The sequence below is a fragment of the Sceloporus occidentalis genome, unplaced genomic scaffold (assembly GCF_023333645.1).
Source record: "Sceloporus occidentalis isolate IW3139 unplaced genomic scaffold, rSceOcc1.0.p SCAF_6, whole genome shotgun sequence".
NCBI lineage: Eukaryota > Metazoa > Chordata > Lepidosauria > Squamata > Phrynosomatidae > Sceloporus > Sceloporus occidentalis.
Window position 1 is genome coordinate 75949485 of NW_028316986.1, and position 27801 is coordinate 75977285.

Sequence of the window (27801 nt, forward strand, 5' to 3'; positions counted from 1 at the left end):
AAAAAACCTAACTTCTGAAGACATATTCAAAATGATCTTGACAAATTGGACAGCTGAGCCAAAACTAACAAAATGAATCTTAGCAGGGATAAATGTAAGGTACTACATCTAGGTAGGAAAAATAAAATGCACAAATATAGGATGAATGACACATGGCTTGAAATGAGTACATGTGAAAAAAGACCTAGGAGTCTTAGTAGATCGCAAACTAAACCTAAGTCAATTATATGATGCAGCCAAAACTTTCAATACAATCCTCTACTTCATCAACAATAGTGTTCTGACTGAGGGAAGTAGTAGCCCCACTCTATTCTGCTTTGTCTGATCTCACATGGAATAGTGTTTCCAGTTGTGGGCACTATAGTCCAAGAAGTACATTAACAATCTGGAATATGTCCAGAGATGAGCAGATCTGGAAACTAAGCCTTGTGAGGAACGACTAAGGGAGCTAGATATGTTTCTCTTGGAGAAGAGATGACTGAGCGGTGACATGATAGCTATCTTTAAATACCTCTAGGCATGCCATGTAGAAGGTGGAGCCACCTTGTTTTCTGCTGCTCCGGAGACTAGAACATGATCTAACAGATTCAAATTACAAAAAATGCAATTCCACCTAAACATTAGGAAGAATTTTATTACTCCAAGAGCTGCTAGACAATGAAAAAGACTGCCCTGGAAGGTGGTGGCCTCTCCATCTTATGAGACCTATAAACAGTGAATGGATGGGTATCATCAGCTATGTATTCCTGCATGGCAAGTGGCTGGACTACATGGCCTCTACGGTTCCTTCCAACTCTAAGATTCTATGATTTATGATTAGGACAATAAAAAAAATCTAGATATTTTCACAAATCCCTGGATACTATGTTAGTGTCTAATTAATTACTTTCTTTGATGCATTCTAATTCAAAATGGAAGTTTATCTTGTTACGATGATTCCAGCACTGAACAGTTACGAACATACTTATATGTAGTTAAGAACATAATAATATATAAATAGTGTAGAAGAGGGCTGGACAAAGTGTGGCTTTCCATAAGCCAAAAAGTTTTTTTTAAAAATTAAACAATTTTAATAGTTTTTAAAAGCCCCAAGCATCCTCTAGGGATTGTGGGAGGGGGGCTTCCCCCTGGTTTTGCCCCTCCTAAGCCTGTTTCAGACTTGGTGTTCTCCCCCTGCCCAAGACCAACATGTTCAAGTACTAGAGTGGAAAAGTGAATTGAGGAGCAAGGGAAACAGTGTATTTTAAAAATTATTTTTCCTATCTTAAATGAGTTCACTCTGAAGTTTATATATTCAGTTATATTTTTCAAGAAGCCTCAGGAGTTCAGTCATTAGGGGGAGAGGAAGACTGTATTTCTTCTCTACTTCTGGTGCTGTTAATGCACATGACAATCCACACAGTAGTAGCTGTTATAAATCACGAGCAGGAAACTTCACTGTGGCAAAAACAACAACAATGTATAGGGATTCCTGAACTGTTCACAATGTTCTTCTGTTGTCATCTAAAATTACTGGTCAGAGATAAGAGGATATTTAGATTCTAGGAAGCTCTAACGTACAGCTAAGATCATTGGCCAGCTTATGCCTTCCTTCTGAGCAGATAGGCAGCAAACTGTGCTGTGCTTTGTATAGTTAACTGTGAAAATGAACAAATCGAGGATTAGATCAGACTGTGCTTTCTGTCACTAACCCTATCCAATGAAAACACACTCACACAGGCAGACACCCTCTTAACAAGACCCTTCCCAGATGGATTCCTGACCTCAGAGAGAGAAAAAGCTGTTCTCACTTCTTAATCAGTTTGTGTAAGCTATCTTTGTTCAAACTGCATGCATGTTACTTGAATTTGCATTTGACTGAGAAGCTCTGTGTACATGACTGCCCCAAGCAGTGATGGGGAAACATTCCAGTTAAAATATCCTATTTCTCTTCCTTGTAACAGAGTGTGTGCAACCATTCTCATGATTTCTAAAATATATGCTAAAGGGCTACAATATAGTTTAGCATGGTTGATTTTTCCCCATTCTTTTTCTCTGGGTGCTGCTGAACACCCAGCTACCTATTTGTTCCAAAACTATGCAATGCAGATTTTCAATCTAACCCACCAGAGAACAGCACCATTCTGGTACCCTTGCTTACCATTTCCACAGAAGCCCCATTTGTTATCTTTGTCCATGTTTTCAGTAGTGGCACACCATGGACGCTCATGGTCCTCCATAATGCATTTGGAATACATTTTACCCTTGTGTTGGAAAGGAAAGACACATACCTCACCCATTTCAGTCACTGTAAGTAAAAGGGGCAAATCATCAACATGTTGTGACAAGTGCAGTTTTCACATACACATGGCAATGTATAACTACACCTTTCACAACCATACTATAGACAAGAGCCCTCATACTATAAAGACATTGCCATCCAAAATTAGAAAAGTCAAGTGACTAGTTATATGATTGGTATCAGTGATAAGAGTTTTCCATATGTTAAGAGTTTGGAAACTCTTCTGCCCACGACTCCTGGAGCCAGTGACATCAATGGGTAGGCCCCTCCTTCAGTTTCAAGTGAAGGCAGACTCTCTGCAGCACTAGGCAACAGTGGACAACATAATCAGTTGTGAGGAATTATTAGAGCTGTGGTCCAAACACCATGGAATGGTCTTAGTTGTATTTCCCTGTGCTAGCAGAAGAAACCCTGATCTTGACTCCCAACAAGTGATAGCTGATCAAGAGTCTCTCTCTAACACTGAGACAACAATGGGGCCTAGAAAGGAATTATCATCGGGCAGGGGCACTCTATGCCTGCTATCTGAAGTTGCATCTTTGCATTCACTACACTGCATGAACTCCTTTCACTTTGAATTGCCTGGAAGGTTAACTGCTGCCTGCTCATATAAAAAGATGTGGAAGTGGGCAAGAAAAATTGCCAAACATGAGCAAACTTGAAAAGCCCTAAAAGCCTGAGGTGCATCTTGATAGCGAGTGCAAACTGTATTGTGATGTGCACATCTGATAGTTTCTTCCTCCTTCCACATCCACATTTCTAAAGTTGCAAGTAGGTAGCAAAAATATTACAAGCAGCCCCTGAGACAGCTACATAAATGCATTTTGGGAAAATTCAGTCTCAAGTGCTCCCTGAAGGACATTCTGAGAGAAAATTTCCAACTAGTTAGCCTTGTGTGTATTACCTCTATCTAAACAGCAGTACTACATCTTTGAAAGGACTACTGTAAGGAGAAATGAGCCAAGTTATTAATGCTACTCAGACCTTGCAGACTGGTTAACTTCAATTCTGGACAATACATGTGGCTTATGGTAATGGAAGCATTCATGTGATACTTTTAATAGCAGCTTTAGAAAGCCTTACCCGGAGGACATGCATCACCACCCTCATATTGCAAAATGACAACTTCATCCTGATGCCGGTAATCTATTTTCATTTCATTTCTGTTGCCAAATGAGATAGCCTTGTTGCCCGAGACCAAACATACAGCTGCATCTTTGCATTTTCCTGGGGGTACATCTGCTGCGCCAGAACACACCCCTAAATTGTAAGTCCTGCTTCCAGAAAGGACCTGGGTGGCAAAGCAAAACCACACTGTTAATCAAATTGCAAACAGGCTAATAAGAGAAGTTTGAAAGTGTGCATCATGTATTTTGTGCATTTTGGTTGGATGATTAAAGTTATCAGTGTTTCGTGGATATTGGATGTTACTGTACTTTGTTATGGCTACCCCTAAATAAGCTCCCAAGTAGTACATCACCTTGTAAGATTTTCCAGAAAGGCTTGACAGATTGAAAGGAAATTGCAACTGCTCATCAGTCACTGAGCAGCCGGAAACTTCCACTTTATCTACACACACAACTGGAGTGCTCCATTCAAATATATATTCACAATTGGATTGGCCTATCATTTTGGGCTTGCCCTGTTTTCAAAAAACAAAGAAGGAAACAAAGTGGTTCAGGTGTGAGAATCAAATGCCTCAAGAAGGAACTGAAAATAGTATGAGTGTTGCCTTTAGAAATTAAACATAAACTGGAATCATGGATTCCTATTACACAAACTCTGTTTTAACATGTATCTTCCCCATCCCACTTGGCTTTGCATCACGTCTGTTAGTTCACAGAAATCCTACTCTTTCATTTATATAAATACATTTGACAGAGAAAAACTCATCAGTAGGATTTCAATAGCTAGTAAAAACCTGAAATATATTTATTTCACTTTGCTTTCAACATTTTAAAATAGGTCAGTGCTGCAGAACAAGTTGCCTTCTGTATGAATTACAGCAGTGTCAGTCAAAGTGGGGGACATGGACTGCTCCTGGGCCATAAGCTATTGACTGCTGGTCACTGAAGTTTCTAGAAAAAAAATATAGTGGGCCTTCCATCCACAGATGGCAAGCCTCGGGGGGGGGGGGGGGCTAGAAGAGGAGAAGGAGGAAGGAAAAGAAGAGAGGAGGAAGGAAGGAGCCGCAGAGGAGGAGGAAGAAGCGGGAAGAAGAGGGTGAAGGAAGCAGGAAGAGGAAAGAAGAGGAGGAGGAAGGAAGAAGAGGGTAAAAGAGACAGGAAGAGGTGGGAGGAGCTGGGAGCAGTGACGTCCCTGGGCACTCCTTGGGGCCACGCAGATACTGAGGGACCACTGTAATTAAAGCCAATGGACATAAAGTATGGTCCTATGCCTGGCATACTGGGAAAAAATGTCAATCCCTCATATCAGATACCTTGAAGTTACTTAACTGAATTCAGGAACAACTCCAAGAACCAACCCTTCAACTGGTATAGTTGGCTGAGAGATTCTTGGTATTGTACTCCAACACATCTGGAGAGTACCAAGTTGGGGAAGGGTGGAATATGAAGATCCTCTTACTATAGAGGCCTACTCTTCATTCACCTAATTAACAATGGTGTTAAAGAACATGTGGCTTCTTCTCACATATTATGGTATCAATAAGGCTCCTGAGATCATATGGGAAGAACAGTGCTGCTAACTTTTCACATCAGTGTTGCCTGAAATCATCACCAACACTCTCTATGTGACTAATGTTCATGTTAATAAGTTTCCAAATGGTGCTATGAAGCAATCCCCATACCAGTAAGGCCAAGTAAGAATGGGACCAAATGTTGTACTTTTATGCCAGTTTTGCAAGGAGTCAGTTAGAAAACAAATGAAGTGACTGTATGTATTATGCTCAGACACCATTGGGCGTTTTTTTAACCTACACCAGACAAGGTCTGATACAGAGTAATGCATTGTCTTTCTGTATAATTTGCTGTCAGAATCTCTAATTATTTGCTGCTTTATAAGTAACTAGGATCAAGACAGAAAGCAGGAATATAGTCTGAAGATGACTACATATATACACTTACTTATAACATGCTACCTTCCCAACATATAAAAATGCTGAGCTACAGACAACTGCAATGTCTGACCTTGCAGCAAAAACATGCCAAAAATGCATCCTAGGAACTAGAGTTTTCATTCATAGAGTTGGAAGAGACCACAAAGGCCATCCGGTCCAACCCGACATGAAGGAACACACAATCAAAGCACTCCTGGCAGATGGCAATCTAGACTGTTTAAAAATCTCCAAAAACGGACACTTCACTACACTCCAAGGCAGCATATTCCACTGTCAAACAGCTCTTGCTGTCAGGAAGTTCTTCCTAACATTTAGGTGGAATCTCTTTTTCTGCAGTTTGAATCCATAGCTCCATGTCCTAGTCTATGGAGCAGCAGAAAATAAGCTTGTTCCATCTTCAGTATGACATTCTTTCAAATATTTGAATATGGCTATAATGTCGCTTCTTAACCTTTTCTTCTCCAAGCTAAACATATCCAGCTGGGCATCATTTTAAGACATTTTGATTCAATGACTCATAATCAGATCCCACACTGTAAAAGGATTCAATGCTTGTTTCCATCCTACTCCTATTGCTGCTATTCTATATGTTACCCCAGTCTTGTATCTAACTCCCTCCTGTACCTAATTAATTGTTAAACACTGAAATCTTTGGAATTCTTACTTTTACAACCGGGTCTACTATTTGAGTTTTTCTATTCAGAATGCAACTAGTACCTTCATCCCAATATTATTTGGATGGAGGAATAAAAAAATGGTCTGCTTCAGCAAATGTTGCTGCTGCTACAGTTGATTTGGACCAATCTGTACCTGCTTTGGAATGTTTGAAAAAGTAAACAAATTATATATAAGTTTTCTGATTACCCAGAGCAAGTCAATGCAAGAGGACTTGCAATCTTGCTTCCTGAATCTACATTTGGATTTGGAATGCAGATTCTAACTGAATGGGCCAAAGCTCAATACAGACACAGTAGGGCACAAATTTGGATTGGCTCCAAATGAAACTGGGGGGATCCATGAATAGCCTAACTGCTGTCCCTGTTTCATGGAAGATTAATGCTGCAATGAGATAATACTTACAGGGTTGAAGGACTTGGACTGCAATTCTCTTAAAAAACAAAACTACTCTTCTCAAGCTTGGCAGCATACAAAGAAGATTCTTACCAGATTTGTCCCTCTGTCACAATGAAACATAATACGAGAAGAATAGTTGAGGCTTTTGTCTTCTGGACAAGGAGTGGTACTTTTGAAAATAATAAAAACATCTTTTGTTTCAGCATTCAGTAGGGGAGGGCCAGTAATGCGACCAATGTCCTAAATAAATAAATAAATAACAGGTTGGTACATTAACTGGAGTACTATCTTTTAACATATTAGTTATGATACTGGCCTCATTTTTCAATAAGCATATAAAAAAACCAAAATATATACATGAGCTTTTAATAACGGACTGTCTGCTGATATTGGGGCTATTAACAGGTACTATGTAGGATGCATTGTTGTTGTGTGCCTTCAAGCCATTTTTTAAAAACTTATAGCAACCCTAAGGCAACCCTATCCATGGGGTTTTCTTGGTAGGATTAATTCAGAGGAGGTTTGCAATTACTATGCCCTGAGGCTAAGAAAGTGTGACTTGCCCAAGGTCACCCAATGGACTTCATGGCTAATTGAGGAATCTCCCAAGTTGTAGTCTGAGATTCAAATCACTACACCACACTGGCAAGTATATTCTAGAGATGAGAGGCAGATAAACACACGGAGAGGTTTCTCATGAAGGGTTTATTATTTCTGTTTTTGGGACTACTCTTTTTCTCTGCTGTGTCAAAAATGGGTAACAAAGTGCAAAAAGAACTTTCATAAATACAGAACTCAAATCCAGAAGTCCACATTTCAAAAACACTATAAACAAACATAGAGGTTTACTACCAATAGTAGCTGCCTGGAGCTTCTATACTTTTGAAATAGCATCCTGCAAAAGAGTGGAAACATACTATTCCACTAGAATAATTGCCATTTAGAATAACTTAGTATTCTATGTGTTAATTTGTACTGATGACAAATAATATTGGCTTTTCTTTATCTCACTGGACTTTTGGGTTGAGATTCATTGAGAAGTACTCAAGAGCTTGTGGATAAACACAAACACATTTTAATATGCCTTTAATAATTCACACACACACATATCCTCCTGCAGAACATAGAGGTTTGCAATCAAGTTACTTTTTTTGAAACACGTGCAAATTGAGTATGCAGTTATTTGATTACAGAGCGAGGTTTGGTGGAAGCCGCTTCTTGACAGTCCCCACAAATGGGTCTGGGAGAGAAAAAAGAAATGGTAAGGTGTCTTTTAAGTAATAGGTACTATGTAGCACAAATAACCTGGCCTGAGATACGTACTCCTGAGAAAAAAATCAACTCAGATGGTCCAATGTGTACTCTAAAACCACAAGACAATGAAGATAGGTCTTTGTTGTAAATTGTGTCAAGAGCAATACTTACTACTGGACGACCTGAAACTGGGACCATGCAGACAGCTACTCCGGGCGGACAGTTGACACCTCTTATGGGGTTCAGAGGCTGGCAAATGTTTATATAAAAGTCTGGAGTCGTGTCAGAAGAGTCATATGAGTCATATGCCTCATAGGAACCCGTTGGATGTATCAAAGGAGATAGATCAATTACTGTATTGCCATTCCTCACTGAGCATTCCACCTGTTTGGGGAGGCCAGGGAAGAAAAACAGGAAGACAATTCAAAAATAAGTACTTCTGAGGAGCAGCAAACAAAACTAATAGTTTTTAAGGTCCTTTTGTCCTTCCCTTTGTCACATATGACAAAGCATTCCTTTTGTTTCATCCCAGTCTAGACATTCCTTCATTTTGTTCCCATAGTGGCATTTTTCCCAGCAGGTAAGGAAGCACTCTTTCTGGCCTTGACTCATCTGTCAAAGAAGAATCTCAATTCTGTTCAGTGCCAGAGCCCAGTTTCTCCTCTCTTGTCATGTCAGCCCTGAACCATAGTCATCACTAAGAAATATCACATTTGGCAAGAATTCCAACTCCTTACTTGGCAACTACCTCTGCTTTACTGTTTTCTGGTCAGGAAACTTCTATCCCTCCTTCAGAAAGCACAAGCTTTTCTAGTGTCATGAACATTTCAATTTGATATTCGCACAACTCTCTGTGAAACTAGAGGGGTTTGACACTTTTTCTACTGTATATACCTGTATATAAGTCAGTCTCACAAATAAGTTGAGGATATGTTCTGGGAGCAAAATTACAGATTTTGCTATGACCCATGCATGGGTAAATCAATAAGGGGCATGTAACAAACAAATCCTTTCCATCTCATTTTAAAAATGCATAGAGAAAACATAGTTAAGAAGAACTAAAGAGAAGAAGAGGATCTGTTTATCTGAGGTATTACAATTGCCGTGATGTAAACTGCATTGCTGATCTTAAAATTCCTATGTCTATATAAATGCAAATACAGGAAAGAATATAAAGGAAGAAGAAGAATGAGAATGTGCCCTGGAAAAAAATGGGTGTTGGGAAGCAAGAAAAGCAACCTCTATTAGGGACCAGGCATGCAGGCAGCAACAAGAGGTAGGGGGTAAGGAGCCCCTCTTGGTGTGGAAGCAGTGCTCCCACCCCATTACCCTTCCCCCTGCTCAAACTGGAAAAAGAAAGGCATACCTCCCTTCATCCCTACCTTCTTTTTTGGCCTGAGCAGTGTTCAATATCAATGTGGAAAAGCCTGAAGAATGCAGGATGCCTGCCATTTTGGATGCTTGAGGTGGAACGGCACAGCAATGACTATTTTTAATAAGGGCTTACTGTATACGCTGTGTTTATGCACCCACTTTCAAGGTGGCTTACTGTTTAAGCCTTACCTTGCAAAGCTTGCCGAGAGACTGCCAAGCCTCACAAGGCTTAAACAGTAAGATCCTCTTAAAAATAGCTGCTGCCAATCTAAGGATCAGAAAGTAAACCTTTATTAAAAACGACCACTGCTGCTCTGCTCCACCTCACGGACCCAAAATGGCAATGAGCAGAGTCATCCACCTGATGTCAGCATCCTATTTCCAGAATTGATCTATGGTTAAGTTGACCCAGGTTTTGAAGGTCATTTTTTTGTAAAAAAAAAAAAAAAAAGAAAAGAAAGAAAGAAAGAAAAGAAAAAAGAAAGAAAGAATTGATAAAACTTATTATCAACTTATACACAAGCATATACAGTAACTTCAAATGCCACTGACAAACATTGATACTACTGTATCATATTTGTTAACAGGAGCCTGATGAAACTGCCAGTTCCCTTACCACACTCTCTTCTTCACAGGCTAAAGCAGTGTGCCACGAGAAATAATAGGCACATGTCACTTCATCAAAGAAGACAAGGGCAGGCTGGCTTCCTGGCCCAGCATTGGACTTGCACACAAAGCTGAAATAGCTAGTGTATTTCAAGCTGGGATCAGCAGGGCAGGACTGTCCTCCTTCATAAACAAGTTTCAGAACTCCATCCTCATAGGTTACAGTTTTGCTCAGTAATCCACCATTAACTGGTGACTGATGATCATCAGTGATGCAGACACCTGTCAACAAGTTCAAGAGTGCAAATTTTACTTATTTTTTTTTTACAAGTGATAAGTCTGTGAATTCATCAGCACTTAAAATATAATCTTGCTTTGTTAAGTCAGCATTTGTGCAGCTAATACCAATTACTTCAGAACAAGACTTGTGAAACAGGTGAGGTTGCCTCTGTGGGAACAATGGATTTGAAAAGAGACAAATTAAGACAGGGTACTATAAATAAGGCATTATCGACAAATGCTTAAAAGAGTAACAAACAATATATATTTAACAGAATCATACAAAACCCATATATACAAAGGATACAAACCATAGTAGTAATGAAAAACATAATAATAGCAAATAGCAAATAATAATATAAATTATATAATACAAGCAAATAACACAAGTATAATGCAACAGAAAAGAAGGCTGAGAATAGAGTGAGCAAAAGAGGGAGGGAGAGCGCTCACAACAAAGCTAGCCTTATTAAGACTCTAAAGTTGATTAGAGCTATGCATATACAGCAGGAAGTTATCTGTGTTCCCAATAGCTCTCCATTAACCCCGTAATGGTCGTTAACTCTATAATGGCTCAAGTGTAGAGTTTGTTACTATTCCAACACCCTCACCCATATCTCTTTGTCTGTCAAAGAGCTTGTCAATCTGTATCTGGCCAGAGTTCATTAGAGTTTACCATTTTAGTCCCATAACATTTCACATGTATAAATAAACGTACTGTCTAGCACAAAAACATCCCCCCTCAGAATCTTAAACTTTGGTCTTAGGAAATTTAGAGAATATGTCCTATCATAAAGCATTTTCTTCTTCTCTCTCTCTCTCTCTCTCTGTGTGTGTGTGTGCGCGCACGCGCATGCATGTGTGCATCATGCAGAAAGACACAATCAAAGCACCCTCAACAGCTGGCCATCTAGCTTCTGTTTAAAAACTTCCAGAGAATGAGACTCCACTACTCTCCAAGGCAGTGTGTTCCACTCTTGAACAGCTCTTACTCTCAGGAAGAGCCTAACATTAAGCTGGAATCTCTTCCTGTAGTTTGAATCCATTGTCCTATTCTCTGGAGCAGCAGAAAACAAGCTTGCTACAACCTCAATATGACAAACAGGGCTATCATATCAGTCCAGGCACACTGTCTTCCACAAATATTATATAGTCAATGGAATTATTTCTACCTGGGTAAATACTTCTTTCCACACCTGTTTCACTTGGTTTCAGGACTTCAGTAAGAAATAATGCTACCTATGAAGCAGTGTGGAGTACTTCTCTACCACTTAGAGCCCTTAGTCACATTATCCGTAGACCTTTATAGCAGTATTAGCATAGTCACTCAGTTTCAGCTAGTTCCCACATCATTGAAGTGATAGAATGATTTTTTGTTTAGGCTTTGAGAGAGAATGCATGCTTCCTCATGGACTGTATGATAACTTCACCAGTAGTAACTGCAATCTCTGGTCTTGCTGACTGGAATGTAATTTGAGTTGTTTTCCAACCTGTAGACCATGCTTTTGTTTTCCTTATCTGTATGGATCATAGTTAGAATGTGTAGGCATTCTGTCTCTGTAGCCTGAAACAAATCTATTGGTACACTGTCTATTCCTGGTGATTGATTTCTCCTAAGTGCTCTGTGAGTGGCGTCTACCTCCCTTTCTAAAATCTGTGGGTTCATCAACAAAATGTTCTTTATGAATAACTGTCACCTTGGCATCTGTGCTATTTACGGTAGTTCTTTAGTGTACTGCTTCTATTGTATTTTTCTGGATCAGAAAGTGTGTTCCCCTGTTGGTCATATAGCATCCCCATTCTTGATTTGTTCTTTTGATTTCTCAGATCTTATGGAAGAGGGGTTTTGTTCCATATTTTTGTTGTCTCCTTAAAAAAAAAACAAGGTTGGGCAAAGTGTGGCCCATGGGCCAAAACCAGCCCCCCCCCCAGGCCATTTTGTGGTCCAGACTGGTCAAAAGAAAATTTTGGTAATTTTTTTTATTTTGCTCCAAAACACCCTCAAAAGCACTGGTGGTGAGTGTATAAGGCATTTCCAACATTTTTGGAGCCCCCACCCCAAGACTTAATTTTTTTTCCAAAAAGTGACCTGAAAATACCATCTAGAGCACATGGAGGCATTTCTGCAACATTTTAAGCCTTAAGTCCAAGAGAAGCCCTCTTTGAAAGAAAGACTGAACAAGAAGTAGTTTCTGCTTACTTCTTGTTAAAAAAGAGCTTTCCAGGAAGAACGCAAAGCACGGCAAAATGCCATCCTATCCCTTAGAGGGCACTTGGGGGGGGGGGGGGGCAAAAAGCATTCATTCTATTTGTGTGGGGGGGGGGGCTAGTGGGTTAATGTGCTCCCTTCCCTTCCACAGTTGCCAACATCTACTCTAAAGTGATAGATTAATTTTGTTTATATATGGACAACATTAATTATGCAAGTTCCACAGAAGTGTTTTTCTTAATAGCCCTAACAGCCACTGAGCAAGTTGATGACAGAACAAACTAAGCTTACCAATACCACTACCACACGGACTTCTGCCTTCATCACACACACTCAAATGGAGTGTTCTGGAGGTTCTGAGGTCAGCTACTTTGTAGCCATCCTGCCTCTTCAAAGGATTAAGATCAAAGAAATGCCCTGCAATGAAAAAGCAGAAGAAACATAGTTTAGCTTCCCCGTAAGCATATTAGTTCAGAATAACTCTAGATAGGAAAAAATACTAAAAAAACCATCATCTTCCTCTCAGCACAAAGACACCACATAAAACCAATAAATGGGAATCCACTCAAGGCCACATTACATAATGTCTTTGATAAAATAGTCCTGTGTTGTTTTCAACAAATATTAAAGAAGTGTGAGTGTGGCACAGGCACACATGTCTACCATTTGTGTTATATGTGTGAGTAATCTATGACTGGCTGAAGCTCCTTGTTGAGTTTAGCTCAATGTAATGTGTGCAGTGGCCAAAAGAATGAGGAAATATCAACTTCTGTCCTATGTACTACAGAACAGCAACATGGGAATCAGGAGTGGGCAACTGTGGCCCTTTAGATGTTTTAAGACTAAAATCTGCCCAATCCAGTATAGCCAAGGCAACCAAATGTCATAACCACAAAGGAGGACAAGGCACCACAAAATTCAGGACATTCAAGAAAACTGTAAGGACATTACAAAATAAAAGCTAAAAACACTCATATGAATTCATGCTTCTTAGTCATGCTCAAAATGAAGGACGTTTTGAAATTCCTCCTGGGCAGAACAATGAATTGTATGACATGTCATAGAATCACAGAGTTGGAAGAAACCATAAGGGCAATCCAGTACAACCCCCTGCCATGCAGGAAATCACAATCAAAGCATCCCCAACAGATGGCCATCCACCCACTGTTTAAAGACCTCCAAAGAAGGAGATTCCACCACATCCAAGAGTGTGTGTTCCACTGTTGAACAGTCCTTACTGTCAAGATGTTCCTCCTAACGTTGAGGTGGAATCTCTTTTCCTGGAGCTTGCATCCATTGTTCTGTGTTCCAGTCTCTGGCGCAACAGAAAACAAGCTTGCTCCATCCTCAATGTGACATCACTTCAAATACTTAAACAGGGCTATCATATTATGCCTTAATCTTCTTTTCTCCAGGCTAAACATACTCTGGACACACTCCAATTTGTCAACATCCTTTTTGAAATGTGGTTCTCAGAACTGGACACAATATTCTAGGCAAGGACTAACCAAAGCAGAACAGAGTGGCACTATTACATCCCTTGATCTAGACACTATTGATGCAGCCCAAAATCGCATTGGCCTTCTTAACTGCCTCATCACACTGTTGACTCATCTTCAACTTGTGGTTTAGTAGGACTCCTAGATCCCTTTCACACGTAGTCTCATTAAGTCAGGTGTCCCCCATCCTATATTTATGCATTTCATCTCCCCCTCCCCCCAAGTGCAGCACCTTACATTTCTATGTGTTGAAATTCATTTTGTTAGCTTTGGCCCAGCTTTCTAATCTATTCAGGTCTTCTTGAATTTTGATCCTGTTCTCTGGGGTATTAACTATTCTTCCTAATTTGGTATCATCTGCAAATCTGATGAGTATGCTCCCAGTTCTGTCATCCAAGTCATTGATAAAGATGTTGAATAGCATTGGGCCCAGGACAAAACTTGGTGGCACTCCTGAGGTCACTTCTTTCTAGGATGATGTCTTTAGATAGTAAGCCTGAGGGCATAGAACTGTCAAATTACCAATTTGTGATCAGCTCTGAGAGCATTTCTGAAGAGCGGGGTATAAATACAATAAATAAATAAATAAAATCATGGAAAAGGAGGACATCTGGTCATCCTGAGTATAGCCAGTTATGAGGCATGATTGGGAGGGTTGTAGTCCAAAAACATGTGTACTGCAACAACTGCTTGTCATTGATATAAACAATTGTGATAAGTACTAATAATTATGTGGTTTACCCCTTAATCGTTTGCTAAACTCTGTCCTTATAGCACAGTTATCTAGACAATTTGTTCCATATTTCCACCATTAGTAGAGAGGAGCATCTTGTGTTGTTTCTCCAGAGTAAATAGCTTTTTTCTACACAAGGTTTGCAGTTGTCCCAGTTACAAAGTATTGATGCACACATTTGTCCTCAGTCTGACAGGACTATAAGCAGTTGCAGCGTTTAGGAAATAGAAAGCCATGTACCAATGGATATGAGCCAATGTGTGTAACTGTCACTGGGATAACTTTCACTGTTGCCCACAGTGTTGTTCAAAGGAGAGTAAGTACTGCACATTAGATGAAAATGCCACATAAAGATTACTCTAGATTTTTTTCAGTGATAAAAAGAGGGAGTCTTTTAGCCAAAATTCCATTCCTGCTCTCTGTGCTAGTTCCAGCTACTCCAACTCATCAGACAAATTTAGATCCAAAACACACTGCAGAAATAATCCAGTTTGAGACCGCTTTAACTGCCCTGGCCCAGTGCTAGGGAATTCTGGGAACGGTAGTTTTGTGAGACATTTAGCCTTCTCTGATAAGAGAGCTCTGGTGCCACAATAAACTACAGTGTGTTTTGGACTTTACACTATATATTCAAACATTACCTGTAAGAGGGTTGGATACTGTGCAATTATTGTGCACATTGCTCTTCAGAGGACATGCTGCAGATGTGAACCACAGGAAAGTATATTCACAGTCCTCAAGGGCTGTTATAAGTTCTGGGTTGGAGTCCTGAACAAAAAAAACATTAGACGAAAGTGAGCATTTACAAAGCTTCTGCACACATGAAACTGCCTATATTTAAAATTCTAACCCTGTCATATGGGGAAAGTAGCAAAACGAATCAATAGTGGCAGCTAAAGAACAGCTAAGAAAATGTCATTCCACTAAGCTTGGACAATGCTTTGCTTTTACTGTACTTAAGGTGAAAAAACTATGTTAAAATTTGGCATTATCCTCATCCAGGGCTCCAGTCCAACAGCCTTTTCCCCAAAAGGTTTATGCAGCAGTTCTCCATATCAAAATTATAAAATTCTACTCACTAACACATACTTACAATTCTGTTTTCATCACACTTGAAACGTATTATCGTAGACTTCTTCCGGATCTGGTCTGGACACTTCTCCCCATTGAGATAGGTAAGTACAAGGATGTTGTTTTCCCATCTGAGTCCATTGCCTACTTCACCCATGCTTACATGTTTAGACCCATCCACCAGGCATGCTGCAGACTCTGATGGACAGGACCCTAAATTTGGCATCAAAAAAGGAACAAAACCCAGCATTCATTATTTTTTCAGTTTCATCAGTGTCTTGCTGTATTTTCCCCCCTGTAACAATGTGTTTTCCATGTATGTCTCTTATGTGTGTATGCTGTGTGCCTTCAAGTTGTTTCCGACTTATGGCAAACCTATCATGGGCTTTTCTTGGCAAGTTTTTTTCAGAGGAGGTTTCCCATTGCCTTCCCGTGAAGGTGAAAGCAGGTAACTTGCCCAAGGTCAGCCAGCAAGCTTACATGGCCAAGCTGGGAATTGAACCCTGGTCTCCAAAGTCATAGTCCAGCACTCAAACAACTAAGCCATATAGCAATAAATAATGTGTCAGCACTGTAGTTCAGTTCAAATTCTGAATTAACTCACACCAGTGAGTTGTGTTAAGGTTATTTGTCTAATTCACTTATTGGCAATGTCGCACTAACACAGTATGAATCAGCATAGTCTGTTTCCCATAACCTCTTGTAGGTCATCTCCTCCCTTGACTCAGGGTAATTCTGCAGCCTATAACACATGACTAGTAGGCTATTGTATATAAGGTTGGAGTAATCTATTCATTACAGAATACTTAAAATCCTAACTTTCATCCAGTTTTAGAATAGTACAGAGCTGTTCCTATAATCCAGCCAGATTAGCCACCGGGAGATCTAGAGGTGACCTGTTTGTGATTGTTTTAATGGTTTTAATTATATTTATTATAGTTATTGTTATGCTGTAAATTATTATGTTAATTTAGTTTAAGGAGGGAGGGATAGGTAAATTTATTCATGGCAGTAAATATGTTCAGAAAAGAGTGGTAACAGCATTCACCTGCCCCCGCTAAATGTGGACCAGTGTGCACCATGAATACAATCAGAGCTCCATGCTTTCAGATTCTTCCCAAGCTACCTCTTCCTTTTACTACTATGTTTTCCAAAAATAAGAACTCCATATCCTCTAGTAACTTAAATAGCAATAACTGAATAAACCATTGATGATTATCATCAACATTAATTTCCATCCTGCCTTTTCCCCAGACTGGAACTCAAAGCAGTTTACAATAAACCAGGCTGGTTCATAAAGGAAAATATGGTCCTTCAGATAACCTGGACTCCAACCAAGTAGGACTTTATAGGTCATAACCAGCACTTTGAATTGTGCCCAAAAATGGACCATCAGCCTGTGTAGCTGTTGCAACAAGTGGGTAGTGTGATGCCTGTAGCTAGCCTCAAGTTAATAATCTGGCTGCAGTTCTTTGGACCACTTGAAGTTTCCGAACATTCTTCAAAGACAGCCCTTTGTGCGTTACACTAATCCAATCAGGATGAAACTAAGGCATGTGCCAACTGTGGCCAGATCTGACATCGCAAGGAATGGGCATAGCTATCGCACAAGTTTTTACTGTGCAAATGCACTCCTAGCCACTGTTGAAACCTGGATTCCAGGCTTGAAGGTGAAGCCAAGAGAACACATGAGCTGAGAAGTTCTTTGAATCTCTTCAAGATATTATTTGATAGTTTATGAGGCAAATAAAATGGTTAAATAAATTCACTTCTTCTCTATCAACCTACTGATTTTTAAGAAATTTTATTCCAATCTGCTACCCATTTCAGTCTTGTGGGGGAAGTGTGAATGAGAAAAGAAAATCCATAGGGATTCTCTTTGGTAATTTTAAATCTAGTTTATTTCTGTATCATATTCTTAGGGTAACACAGCTCTTTCAAGGTGACCCATAAAATTAAAAAGTATCACTTGCATCAAATTTAAAAACAGGAATAAAAAACCAATACTTACATGTGTTTTTTTAAAAAATCAAAGAATACAGTTATTTAAAAAAGCCAGCAGTTAAGACAGCAGCAACAGTGTAAAATTACAGTTTCAGTCTGGAATCCCATTTGTGGAATTCTATCCCCAGAAATGTTAGCTTCCTACCTGCACTTAAGTCTTTCAGAGTATTTATTCTCAGTTTTTGGTCCTCCAGGTGCTTGGGAGTTCAACTCCCAGAAGCCTCAGACACAGCATAGTGAAGTCATGGATTTTGTGAGTTGGAATCGTACATTACTAATTTATTTTTATTTCTGTGAAACTGTTTTATTGTATTTTATAAACTACTTAAATCACTCTTGGACATTTTAACTGAAGGGTTATACAGAAACGTTTTAAACAAAGTGATTTTTGTTTTAGTATTTACAAACTGTCAACATTATATTTATGCCCAAAATATAACAAAAATTTAGGCTTACTTTGTACATTATAATTTGCTCATGTTTATTGGCACAGGATCCAGGATTCTCTTGAACAGAACATGGTGGACAGCCATTCAGAGACTAATACAATCCTTCTCACAAAGTTTCTTGTAAAAAGCATACTTAGCCATTCCCGTTCTTACCTATTCCTTGATGTGGCACTAAAGATTTACAGACATTGATGTAATATTTCACTGGAGAGTCTGTCCTTGAAATGGCTTCCCAGTTTTCCTTATGTCGTGTCAGAGAAGAGAGATCGTAAGAATTACCAGCACTGTCTCTGGAACAGAGCAAAGGAAACTTTGTGATAAATTAGTGAACTGAAGACTTTTATTTTATTTTATTTTATTTGGGGGGGGGGGAGGCTAACCAATGATAGAAGAGTACCAACAAGTGCTAGCAAAATAATCCAAGCCAAATTTCCAAAGTCACCATTGCTTTTAAATGTATAGAAGCAGTATCACCATAATTCCTCCAGTTATTCTTTCAAGTGTACCATGTCTTATTGCATGGCCTACATATCTGGGGATCCAGAATTAAACAAAAGGAAGGTATTTCATATCCAGCCAGCTCACCTAATTACTGAATTACCAGAATTCTTGATGTGAATGGGAATTACTGTATTCCTATAAATGTCGCACTGACTTATTGCTAGAATAAGCTGGGCATCACCACTTCACAGAGACCACGGGAAATCCTTGAAGAGAAACCTTTATTATTTCAACACTCTGGAAAAAGGCAACTTACTTATAGGAGCAGTCAATTGATCTGAAAGGTGGGCAGGCCAAAGGAGTATGCCATTCAAACATATAGGTGCAGTCCTCAGTTTCTTTTAAGAATGCTGGCTAAGGAAACAAAGACCAAACAAACAAACACCTAGTTAAAAAACATAATAACACAGTTCTGTCTGGAAAAACACAGCTCAACCAATCTATTATTCTAGACAAGAGACAGTACAAGACAAAACAGTAATTATATACAAGGAATGTAAGGAATGAAAATTGTTCCATGCATCTGGCATCAATACTGGACTACTCCTGTGTTGTACAAGTTTTGACATCTCTCCCTGAATGGCAAAACTATAAAACGAAGGCTTTCATGGCCAGCATTCATGGTTTTTTGTGGGTTTTTCGGGCTATGTGGCCATGTTCTGGCAGAGTTTTTTTCTGACGTTTCACCAGCATCTGTAGCTGGCATCCTCAGAGAAATCTGAAAAGATGCCAGCCACAGATGCTGGCGAAACGTCAGAAAGAAACTCTTCTAGAACATGGCCACATAGCCCGAAAAACCCACAAAAAAACTAAAAATATAAGCATTTCTACCCTTGCTGTTCTCAGTTTCCAAATGCAAACTGAAAAAGGTTTGCTTCTTTTCCTCTGAAGTGGCTTTCTGGTTGAATATATCAAGTCTATAACCATAACAGTACTGTTTAAGTAAGCTATCCAAAAGGCCAGCAATATAATCTTAATCCAAGTTTATGCTCCAATTACAAAAGAAGAAATTGAAAGATTCTATGCTAGAGTCCAGTAGGAAATTGATCACACACCAAAAACAGGACTTCTTGTCAACCATACATGACTGGAATGCAAAAACAATAAACAGAGCAGAATCAAACATTATAGGAAAATTTGGACTAGGATCAAGACATGAAAGAGAATACCAACTGACTGAATTTTGTGAGGCCCACAGTTTGATCATCACACATTCTTCAAGCACCTCAAACAAGCAATTATGAAATTATTTAGGAGGCCTTGGTGGTGCAGCTACAAGGTTGTGAGTTCGATTAAATGCCGGTACTGCAGCTACAAGGTTGTGAGATCGATCCCAGGGCCTTCAGCCTTCCATCATTTCATAGGTTGGTAAAATGAGTAGCCAGCTTATTGGGGCAATTGGCTTACGTTAGAGAGTGGTGAGTTTACTAATAAGCGATATAGAAGTGTACATGCCATTGCTATAAATCAAATAGACTAAACAATTGGAAGCAGCAATACTGGAAGGTGAACAGACAGCAACAGACCCAGAAGGCTCTGAGGGGCAAGAGTTGGATCTCTGCTTGGATTTGGGCTTTGGTAACCATGACAGCTGTTACCAGTGATACAGGAAGATACTGGTTGATAATGGTCCGTGAACTGATATTGCAAAATTGCTTGCCATCCTGGTCTTCCTCCACAGGCCTATCCTAGAACAGGGGTTGGAATCTGTGTGGTCCTCCAGGTGCTGAAATACAACTCCCACCATTCCCTACTATTGATTCTAGTGAATTAGCCAGTGGGGAATTAAATTTAGCAACACCTGGAAGACTCCACAATTCTGAGAATAAAACTACACAGCTGGTAGACTTCACTACAAATGACTCTTGAATCTTGCATGTTGTGCAAAAATCTCTTCCTACTGGGTTATAAAGGAAGGAGAAGATGGCAGCAGCTATAGGAGGCAGGGCCCAGAGTGGTATTTGGTTTGCCTGAGTCTTCCTTGCTTCAATATAACTGGAAGTACCTACAAAATTGTGTACATGGTGGTAGATATCATTCAGAGCAAGCTTTGCTCAGATACAACATCCAAATCTTATACTAGAAAAAAAGATCAAATGGAAATTAGCCAAGAGGATAGATTTTAAGTATTTTGGTTCCACAACAGGTTGTGTCTCACCACATCACCTTAAATGTGCTAACTTGGGGGGAAATTAAAAAACCAAATCTCTATATTTTTTATTAACTCACTGTTTATTGCTTTGCAAAATTCTATTAATGATGCTCACAGATGGGAGACTTTAAAATAGGTATGGACAACCTGCAACCTTATTCTAAAAGCTGCCTGGAGCTGGTCAGTTTGGATTTTTAGCTTCTGTCACTCTTCCAGCACCCCCTTCACTTCTATGCCTCTTAACAGAGTAATTCTGACATGATGTGGTCAAGAAGGAAAAAATGTTCACCACTCCTACCTCTAAACACTGTTTTTTTAATTAATTTTTTTATTACACAGTACATAATGCAAATATAGGCAGCTTTCAGTATACACTTGAAGTTGTTTGGGAAATGGGTGTGCACCCTGCACGCACGGCAAACACAAGCCCCATTATATCCAATGGGGCTTGCAAATGGCGCATGCAGCCACACAGCGAGCATGAGCCCCATTGCATATAATGGGCCTTAAGCTTATGCTATATTTGCTTTATGCAGGGGCCCACATAGAGCAAGGGCCCACTGTACCTCTAAACAATGTTAAGCATTTTTCCACTGTTTCAATGCATGTTGTCTCCCTGGTATGTATATATGTTTGATCTCTATGTTGTTAGTAACCTGAATGGAGAAGACTTATGTGTCTAAATACATAACCACAGTGGTTACTACATAAATATTAGTGGAGAGGAAACAGTAACATGCATGAATCCTCTATGTATTAAGCCCTGGCCAGCCAGGAAATAACTCCCTCCAAAACTGTCATCCTCTGGCCCGCAAGGGAGTTGACCAGGCAGGCCCAGCTCCATCAGGGCTACCCTGGAAGAGACTCCTCCCTCCATAACTGTCATCTTCTGGCCCACGAGGGAGTTGTCCAGGCAGGCCCAGCTCCATCAGGGCTAGCCTGGAAGAAGAGACTCCTCTCTCCATAACTGTCATCTTCCGGCCTATGATGGAGTTGACTAGGCAGGCCCAGCTCCATCAGGGCTACCCTGAAGAAGAAGAGCCCTCTCTCCAGTCCATCTCCCTTGGTCCAGAACTCAGAGGGAGAGAAGAATGCTGGACCTCATCCCTTCCCCCCTCACCATCCCCTTCTCCTTTTGTGTCATGTCTTTTTAGATTGTAAGCCTGAGGGCAGGGAACCGTCTATTATCCCCTCTGTTGTAAGCCGCCCAGATTCCCAGTGATTGGGCGGCATATAAATAAATCCTATTATTATTATTATTATTATTATTATTATTATTACAATGGGATCAACAACTGAAAGCTCAATGATTCCATTCCCTCAGACACACCAGTACTGGCATACAAATTGTTTGTTTGTTTGCTTATTAATGCTTGATGATTTGGGAAAAAGTCAATATGCAAGTTTGCTTACCTCCAAATTTGGATGGGGATCACAATAAAAAAATATGGCTGTTGAACGCTGATATATCTTGTGACAAGTGTCTCCACTGGTGTAGTTGATTTTGATTAATCCATTTTCATATGTCAGCTTTGTGGTCTGCAAACCTAGTAGCAAGGAGTCACACAGGTTTATATAAAAAAGAAGTGTGGCCTGGTATTGAAAGTATTCAGTGGATAGATCTACACTAGCACACAGAAAGCAGGATTACTTGAATGTCCAGTTTGCTAAGAACAATAAAGGAACCACACTCTAGAAAGGCAAAGAAAGCCTTTTATTTTCAACAGAGGTGTGGGGGCCAAATCCACCCAAGATTTCCAAATGACACATTTGCCCCTCAGACTACCAATCATCCCAAAAATGCCTCCTGAAGGTCAATTTATTCTTCTGGAGTGTAACTGGCCATTCCACAGTACTTCATATTTCAGGACTGCTTGAGGGCAAATTGTTGGGGTGTTAAAATGGGCTGCAGCAGCCTGTATTTTGACCACCTCAATTTACAGCTTAATCTAACTACAGTTTTCAGTATTTTATAACAATTCATACTGTATATAACAATTAAAGCACTAGTGAACTTTACTCTTTTGTATTCTGCCCTGACTGGTGTAAATTTACAGCGCTTTATAAATAAAGGTTAATAAAAGATGGCTAACAAAATGTTTTAACTAAAACATCTCCTTACGCTACATGTTGGCTTGATTTTTACAACACTAGCACCTTTAATTTTTAATTCCTTTCACAATGAAAGGTGTTCTCGCATCTACTGATTTACCCATTCCCACTCCCCACTGACTAATGTACAAAAGGCCAACTCTTCATAATCCACTAGCTAGCTCCAGTCCAGAGGTATTGCCTCTAGCTAGCGGTGAGTGTGAGACAATGTGTGTAAGACCTATACTGCAAGGTTTTCTCCACTGAAATTTATTACTGACAATCTCACTGAAAAAGATCAACTCAAGCAAGCTATTTTCAGGATGTAATCACAATAGTCCTTGTACTGCTGTAGTGATACTTCAGTCTGGGAAGTGAAAGCAGGGGCGGGGAGGCGGTAGCTCCCTGAATCTTCTAGCACAGTGATCCCCAAACTGTGCTCTTTAAGGGATGTTGGACTTCAGCTCCCAGAATCCGAGACTACTGGCCAACATGGCTGAGGCTTCTGGAAGCTGAAGTCCAAAATATCTTAAAGGACACAGTTTGGAGACCACAGCTCTAACAGCATAGCCAGTACCATGCAGACTCAAGGATTCCCACAGCTTTATCCAAAAGATTAACCTAAGATTTCTAATGATGCTACAATGCCTAAGAGACATTAGATACCTGTAAATGAGAAAGTATCTTAATTATTGACAGCTTTGGTCACGACCATGACAACCTACAGAGAATTCAATGCCAAAAGCCATTTTATCAGAATCAGGACTCGCATGTACCACTGCAAGCACACCGTTCATTCAAAGCTAGCTCAAGCCACATTTCTACGATGTTTAGTTAACGCACTGGGACATGCTCTAGGACCTTTTCTTTTTCTTTTCAACACTCTACTATCCCTCTCTATGTTCAAATTTTCTAATGAAAGCAACACCTCAGAGACCACAACAGTAGATAACATTACCTTAATTGCCTTCAGTTTGCTACAGAAGAGCATATTGAAAGCCATTAAGTATCACTGCAGTATATATACACATATTTTTATATATTAAAAATAAAGAGTTATGGATTTGTGAGTTTTTAAAATGTGTTTAACCCACCTTTTTATTTATATGTGTGGATGTCTGCACACTTATGCTGTGCATGTACCTTTTTATACACTCGCTAAGCACCCAATGGCATGGTGGTCACCCCATTTTAAATTCTGGTAAAAGTACATCAACTATGAAGAGCTTTATCACTAGTCTGGCTGGATCCAACCATGCCTTCAGATCAAATGTCAGTTTTAATCTAGGAACAGTGGTGGACACTGCCTGTGGAAATAGTATTACAATAGCCACAACAACCACATCACTAAACTAGCTAGTGCTTCAGTAAGGTCAGAGACAGCCCATTCAGATAGCAAGACTAGCATATGATTTCTTTTTTAAAAATAAGTTAATTTGTTCCTGGACCATGCCTTGATGTATTACACAAATGTCCTTATAGAGCCACAGAACTGATAGTCAGTACTACACAGAATGTCTTTACCTGCTATTTTTTTAAAACCTGGAGTTTGCTTCTTAATTTGACACGATGACACAACATCAGTATCTTGGCTTGGCTGTTTGCACATTCCTGTTTTTAGTCCATCACACACTCTGAAGTAGTAGTCATATTCATCAGTGCTCACTTTTATATCCTTCCCACGAAGTGAGGTCAGGTCATAAATATAACCATATCTTGGATCTTTCACTTGACAGTTCTCACCTTAAAGAACCAGAAAGGCAGAAGGGAGAGAAAAAAAAACTTAAGATGCACATCTATACATACTCCTTATCATTAATTGCACAGAAAAAAAAATCTACTGAAAGAACAGGAGAATGATTTCCCTAGTCAGGACGTGGGCTATAGATGGTTAAACACAGTTTTTTAAAATTCATCTGCCTAGTCTTTTTTAGCATCTTGCTGCAATTAAACTGATCATCAAACCACATTTCATTTTTTAAAAAACACATACACGAACACACAAACAAAATGAGCAGGTATCATGATGTCTATGTCTTAGAAGAGGCAACTGAATACTAGGGTGAGGGTTGTGTAATTTTGAAATGTTCTCCTCAGAAAGACACACCTGGCCCCTTTGCTATTTGTTGCTGGGTGTCTGGCAAACCCATTCAGGTCTTCTAAGACTTAATTTTAGAGCGGGTTATTCTTTTTATCTGATTCAAAGCACTTGCTACCCTTTTAGAGTGTGTTTGCTTCATGTTTTCTTTCTTTGGTAGAGACCCAAACTATTTTCTGTTTCCGTAAAACAGGGATGGGCAACTGTGGAAGACAAGGAACTACACTAGCCCCTCCAGGAGACTTTGGAAGACTGCATTGCCCACCACACCTGCTCTCACACACACACACACACACACACACACACGCCCTCAACTGCCTTCTAAACATGGAGACATGTTCTGGGCCTCCCTGGTCATTTGAAAGCAATTTGAAGCCAAAAAAAGAAAACAAAAAGACCTTTGAGGTGTTCAGAGGGGAGCCCAAATATGGTAGCAATGTCATCCATGCCACCTAAGACCATGTGTGGGCATTTTAAAGGGGGGGGGGGTTTAAATAAAATGACACCTGGGGATTCTACAAGCCCCATAAGCTGCACTTTGCTCACCCCTGTGAGCTCTATAAGGCATTACTGAAATATTGTACAGACATTTCTAACAACCTTTTCTGTTGAACAGAAAGCATATTGAAAAGTCACATTTTAACATCAGCCTAATACAGAAAATCTAAGGTATGAATGTACCTTAAACCATACACAAAACCAAAATCAGCTACTAATCCTAAAATATATCATGCCAAAAGACACAATAAAGTTACACATACACATCCTATTGATTTTTAAAAATGAGACCTATCACTCGCAACATGCATGGCATGCTACATATAAATTCAGGTAAAAGCACCTATAGGGATTTCAGATACTGCATAATATGTCTCGCTTCCAATTATCATTGTGGTTAAGTTCTTATTTTTATTCTTATTTATTCAAATCAGTGTGTAAAGTTTGATTATTTTGCAGATACGTATATATTTTCAAGATTCCAGATTAGTGTGCATGACTGCTAGTTACTTTACACAAATACATTTGCCACAGACGAGATGATCCTGATTTGACTTTCTACAAACTGGAAATACAGCAGAAATATTTCACTGGAGAAAAGGAGAAAAGCAGTGTATTTCTACCAATCCCCTGAAACAGCATGGAACATAGCGCTGAGAACTGTAGGGGGAATCTAAGGGAAAATGCCACTTTACTCCCTTCCTCTGTCTTCTACTGAACTCAGAAAAGGGTGAATTTGACTCCAACCTCAATTACTATATGCTGCAGCAAAATGCCCCTCAATGAGAGGTTTATGTGCAATTTTACCACAGCTTGCCCACCAGGCTGTTTTGGGCCCAAGAGATGATATTCTTCAACAGTAAGTGTCAAGAAGGACAATTTCCAGGTCAGTCTTGTTATAGGTGGGGGGTGGGGGGAACAGAATTGGGCAAATGGGGGCCATGGTGCCACAAAGATTTTTTGGGGCTACATGCAACTCAGAAACTGCATTTTCCCCACTCCTGGTACAGTATATAAATTATTACATATAGCTTTGGAAGATTTTTTCCATTAATAGTCCTCTTGGATATTTATCAGGCATGAGGAATATCTTGGCCTGGATTGCACATCCAGATGTTTTCCATCTAAAGGACAACTTCAAAATTTGGGAAAATGTTGCTTACAAACATACAATTGTGATACTCTTGCAAGTTAATCAGTTCTCCTGTCACATCCCAGAACTTTATTTAAAAAGTTATGTTGTACTACAAGTGGCCATACTGGCTGGAGGATTCTTGCAGTCAGAAACACAACTTTTCAAGATATAATCTGGAATTATAGTTGACAAAAGATGGAGAGAGCAGTTACAATATTGTTCAAGACAGAACATCTCTGTAGTGGATTTTCCTCCTGTATCCCAAATGTGAAGTACTTTTACCCAAGAATTTTAATTATAGTCACAGAACCATAGAATTCCAGAGCTGAAAAAGAACACAAGGGCCATCGAGTCTAATCCCCTGCCATGACGGAATAGAGTTGGCCCTCTACATCTGCCGTTTTGACTTTTGTGGATTTGATTATTTGCAGTTTTGTTTAATGGGTTCTCTCTAGGAATCTCTAAGTCCTCCAGCACAATTCTGCGGGAAGTTGCCCACAGAGTTGTGCTGGAGAACCTAGAGGTTCCTAGAGAAAACATTTCTCTAGGCATGTGTAGGTCCTCCAGCATGATTCTATGATCAACTTCTGGCAGATGTTGACCATACAGTTGCACTGGAGGACTTGGAGATTCCTAGACAGGTTCTCTTATGTAAAAAGAATAAGGGAGGGGAGGTTATTTGCATTTTTTCACATTCACAGTGGTCCTTCACCCCTAACCCCAGAGAGTAAAGGCACTCCTGACAGATGACCATCCAGACCATCAAACCTCCAAAAAGCCTCCAAAGAAGCTAAGGGTTTTACACTACTGGACAGCTTTTACTATCAGGACATTCTTCTCAATATTTAGGTGGAATCTCTTTTCCTGTAGCTTGAATCCACTGTTTCATATCCAAGTCTCTGGAGCAAGACACAATAAGCTTGCACCATCCTCAATATAACATCCCAGCAAATATTTAAACATGGCTATCATATCACCCCTTTTCTCTTCCCCAGGATAAACATGCACAGCTCGCTAAGTTGCTCCTCATAGGGCACGGCTTCCAGACCTTTCACTAATTTGGTTGCCCTCCTCTGGACATGCTAGTTACAGAAAATAATTTCTTAAACTGTATATACAGCTTAGGTCCAGGCTATCTGAGAGACAATATCTCCCCATACCAGGGAGATATGGCTAGACCCACAAGATCTTCAGGAGGCGGGTTTCTGTTGGCCCTGCCACCATCACAGGCTCACTTGGCGAGGACAGAAGAGAGTGCCTCCTCAGTGGCTGCTCCCACCCTCTGGAACTCCCTTCCATGGGAAGCTAGGCTGGCCTCTTCCTGCTTTCCTTTCACCATCAAGTAAAACAAAAAATCAGACAGGCTTTTAAAAATCATGACAGCATGGCTTTTATATGGGGGGAGGTGTTTCAG

General features: G+C 39.8%; 1 protein-coding gene across 1 annotated transcript in view; it reads right to left on the reverse strand.

Annotated features, from left to right (window-relative positions):
• Positions 1 to 27801, reverse strand: part of IGF2R (insulin like growth factor 2 receptor) — a 108942-nt gene that overhangs the window by 15652 nt on the left and 65489 nt on the right. Inside the window, exons 27-39 of the mRNA XM_089530097.1 lie at positions 24181 to 24399; positions 21979 to 22112; positions 18670 to 18767; positions 18066 to 18202; positions 15482 to 15672; positions 15030 to 15156; positions 12448 to 12573; positions 9679 to 9950; positions 7860 to 8072; positions 6525 to 6674; positions 3762 to 3923; positions 3365 to 3572; positions 2141 to 2287 (exon numbers count right to left, since the gene is read on the reverse strand). Coding sequence (XP_089386223.1) covers positions 2141 to 2287; positions 3365 to 3572; positions 3762 to 3923; positions 6525 to 6674; positions 7860 to 8072; positions 9679 to 9950; positions 12448 to 12573; positions 15030 to 15156; positions 15482 to 15672; positions 18066 to 18202; positions 18670 to 18767; positions 21979 to 22112; positions 24181 to 24399 — 2184 coding nt within the window. The remainder of the gene's footprint in view (positions 1 to 2140; positions 2288 to 3364; positions 3573 to 3761; positions 3924 to 6524; positions 6675 to 7859; positions 8073 to 9678; positions 9951 to 12447; positions 12574 to 15029; positions 15157 to 15481; positions 15673 to 18065; positions 18203 to 18669; positions 18768 to 21978; positions 22113 to 24180; positions 24400 to 27801) is intronic.